General features: G+C 29.5%; 1 protein-coding gene across 1 annotated transcript in view; it reads right to left on the reverse strand.

The window, feature by feature from the left end:
* The window catches only part of LOC106792138, a 3,339-nt gene extending 1,622 nt beyond the window's left edge, over window positions 1-1,717 (reverse strand). The window contains exon 1 of the mRNA XM_014758312.1: window positions 611-1,717. Coding sequence (XP_014613798.1) covers window positions 611-1,685 — 1,075 coding nt within the window. The 5' untranslated portion in view covers window positions 1,686-1,717. The remainder of the gene's footprint in view (window positions 1-610) is intronic.
* Between the last annotated feature and the right edge of the window lie 2,476 nt (window positions 1,718-4,193).

Here is a 4,193-nt window from a genome sequence, read left to right on the forward strand (position 1 = left end):
TTTTTTTTTTAATTTAACGAACAATAATGACGAATTATAAATAAATAATCTTTGAACGAAATGTAGAACAAGATTTCACTTGAAAATTCATTACCGATCAATCTAGTTATTAAATTAACATAATACTCTAGAGATTATTATTAAAACAAAAACAAAACACAAAAAAAAAAGAAAAAGTAGAACAACTTGAAAATAATCAAGCAAAACATTCACCAAACGAGTTTAACATTATACCAAACACATAGAAATGTGAATATAATATTTAATATTTTTATGTGGTGTTTAATCTACATCCAACGTTTCGTATTACAAATCTTTTTACCATATACATATATATATATATATATAAAAGATAAAATTAAACAAGTATAATTTACAAATAAACATTATTAACCATTAGTTATTTTTGTAAAATAAAATTATTAATAAATAAGTATCGTAGGGTGTTTTAAATTAATCAAAACTAAGTATCTAGTTCTTTTAAATATCCAAATTCCCTAACGATAACTTATTTATTAATTATTAACACCATATTGAGAATTATTACACATTAGACCCATAGAAAATAATAAATAAATAAATAAACAAATAAATAAAAATAATAACTCACCATACAATGGTCCAATGACGACCATAACAATGATCATAAGCATGATGACCCTTTTCTGTCTATTATTGGCACCCTTTTTGAATGCAACGCTGAAAGTTTCTTCTATGTGTTTCAATGAAAAAAAGTCCTTGGCCGAGGCAAGGAATGATACTTTATTATTCTTATCAATAAATTTATCTTTGTCAATTTGTTTATTAATTGGTCTTGGTGGTTCTTTTATAACGACCAATCCGTATACGAAACTCATGACATAACAAATCATAGATATACTGAATACACCATAGAAACCAAGTTTCATATACAAAACACCGGATAGGGCCATACCTATTGGTACGCCAAGTGAAAAGAAAACATTAGCCGCACCTATTCTCAATGTCCTTGATTCAATCGAGGTTATATCTGCGATATAACTGAATACACCCATAAACATTGTAAACCAACCACCAGCCAATGAAGGCCATAAAGCTTCCAAAACACCGGTAGCCTCCATCGGTAATTCGTAAAACCAATAAGTGCATGCTATCAAACTGACACTACTCAAAAATTCTCCAACAATTGGTAACAACATACACGGTTTCCTATAACCAGTTTTATCGCTCCACGCTCCCATAAACAATATCAATAATATTGGTAGACCACTTTGCAATGCTGTTTTCCACGTTTGCATACCGGCGACCAATTGTTGCACAGCTGTTTCTTCATTCTCCAAACCTGTCGTATTTCTTATTGCCAAATTCGTACAAATCTCATCGGAATATGCCAAATTGACTCGACAAGCTTTTTCTAAATTTAAATTTTGCGTTGCCAATGATGCCAACATACTTGGTATCACGTAACATGCTATCATTGGTTCGACTGTTATGTTGCTCGTTAAAAGTGTCCATTTTTGACGTATTGTCATTGATTTCCATGGTATCCTTGATATTATTTCTTCTTCTTTCAATTTCATCGGTTCGATCTGTTTTTCTTTATTAACGGATACTACTGATGTAACTGTTGTTGTTGTTGTTGTTGTTGTTGCTGCTGCTGCTGCTTCTGCTGCTGCAGTTGCTGCTGCTGCAGTTGCATTCGCCATCTCGAATGAGATGGCTCACCGATTTATATATATATATATATAAGTGTATTTGTATGTGTATATATATATATATTTTGTTAAACAAACAAGTATTATATTATTAAAGTAATAATTATTCTTCTTTTTCTTCTTTTTGATTAATATAATTATTGTTTTTTGTTTAAATTTGTTTGATATACAATATTAAAATAATCCGTTATGGTGATACGTAACAACTGTATTTTTTATATATATCTTTCTCTCTCTCACTCTCTCTCTCTCTCTCTCTCTCTCTCTCTGTCAAAAAAATAAAGACAAACGATATAAATGTTGAGATATGTAGGGTAGACCGTCAATGTAGAACGCGAGAACGAATGCTGCACGGATAGTGGTACTCGATACAGTCAGAACTCGCGTTTAAATATGTTCTCGCACTAATGCGTAATACGAGAGTGTGTAGGTGCTTTTCCAAGTGGTACGAGTCAATAATAATTGCTCCTAACCCAAGATAAAACTCTGGGCCCCACGGAGGTGGTGTTTTGTTTTGTTTTGTTTCTCTTTTATTTGAAATATTTTCTTTCTTTCTTTCTTTTTTTTTTTTTTTTCTTTAAATTGAAGACAATTTTCTTTTTTTCGTATTTATAATTTTCTAAGCTTGCTTTTCTTTTCTTTTTTTTTTATTTATCTACACCTTTCTTTTTGTTTTTCTTTTTTCATAGAAACTCATGCGTGATGTTAAATGATATATTATCAATTTTATTAACTACGAATTATATATTTGTTTAAGTTTTTTAATATTTTAATTTGATTTCCCTTTTCTTTAACAATTAATTTTTGTTTTTTCTTACTGACTGACTAATTTCGTACGATAATTGTTAAAATTTATTCAATGATTTTAATCATTTTATGTATCAAAAAAGATAATTCTTTAGTTTTATTTTAAAATTTTCAAACGTTTTTTTCATCCATTCGTGATAATAAAAACACACAAAAAAAAATGCATTATTTCGATAAAATATTACAACTTCTGTATACAATAAAATTCTTTCCCTTTTTTTTTTATTATTTTATACTATCCGTAATATAATATAATTGACATCAACTAAAAATTAATACCATAACAACATTTTTTTTTATAAAGTACAAATAATCACGTATAATTCCCATATATATATAAACCCATTTTTTGTTCAATGACATTTAATCCACGTTATAAAAGAAAAAAGAAAATCCCCGTGCAAAACGATGGAACGAAAAATCGTAACGAATCATAAAAAAAAAAAAAATTAATAATAATAAACCAATAATTAACCAATAATTAATCAATTCCCTTTTCGATACGTGTTCGAAGTATCTCGTATAATTATACTATACTCGTTTGAAATTTAATTTAAAAAAAAAAAAAAACCAAAAGAAAACCATATAACTCTTTTCCTCAATTAAACAACCAAAAACAACCAAAACAAAACAAAACAAAACAAAAAGTAATATCGATGAAAACAAAAAACGTTTACTACGACAAATCTTATCGTCAATACAATACAATACATACATACATACATACATACATATATAAAAAAAAAATTATTATAATATATCTATATTATAATGAGAAATATATTCGTCAATGAGTTTTACTTATTGGAAAGTATCTCTTTTAATTTTATCAAGACACCGAGTCCGCGAGAATACACCGTCCTACTACCGTTCCTACTTCTGTCTAATGTTCCATTGTAAATCGTGAATACGCGTGTTGGCTGGCTACTATCTTCCCTCCATCTTTTTCCTCCTACCTCCTACCTCCTACCTCCTACCTCCTCCTCCTACCTCCTCCTCCTGTTATTTCATCTCCTCCTGTGTGTAACATTACCACCACCAATATCACTTTTCTTCTTTCTCATTCTCACTCTCACTCTCACTCTCACTCTCTCTGTCTCTCTCACTCTCTCTGTCTCTCTCACTCTCACTCAGTGTCTCTTACTTCAACATCAGCTAACAATTTCCTTCTTCTTTCTCCTCCACCACCTCCAGCAACTTCTCCTCATCCTCCTATACCTCCCCCCCCCCTCACCCAACCCTCTTCGACAACCTAATATTCTTCCCCTCTTCGATATTAAAGAGAGTTGCCTGCCCCTCGAGTACATCCACCCAGTAGTCTGGTCCATACTCTAAACGTTTGTCAGTGTTTCATCAGAGTAACATCTAAACATCAGTTACCTTTCATTTATTTTCTTACCAAAAAAAGTTCTATGGATAATAATAATAGTAATAAATAAATAATTGAATAATAATTGTTTGTCACATGTCGATAAAAGAAAATGATTATTATTAAATGTATCATAGAGAAGTTGGATAAGATAGAAAAAGAAAGAAAAATTAGATGGTTACGTTTTGATTTTGTTGTGAACTTGGTTGTGTCCTATTATTGAAATTTATTTAGTAATTACTCGATTATCAATCTTCAGAATTTTTTATGTATTAAAAATATATAATATATATAATATAATATAATAAATATAATATATAATA

Source organism: Polistes canadensis, unplaced genomic scaffold (genome assembly GCF_001313835.1).
Source record: "Polistes canadensis isolate GaletaPanama2010 unplaced genomic scaffold, ASM131383v1 scaffold_383, whole genome shotgun sequence".
Classification (NCBI taxonomy): domain Eukaryota; kingdom Metazoa; phylum Arthropoda; class Insecta; order Hymenoptera; family Vespidae; genus Polistes; species Polistes canadensis.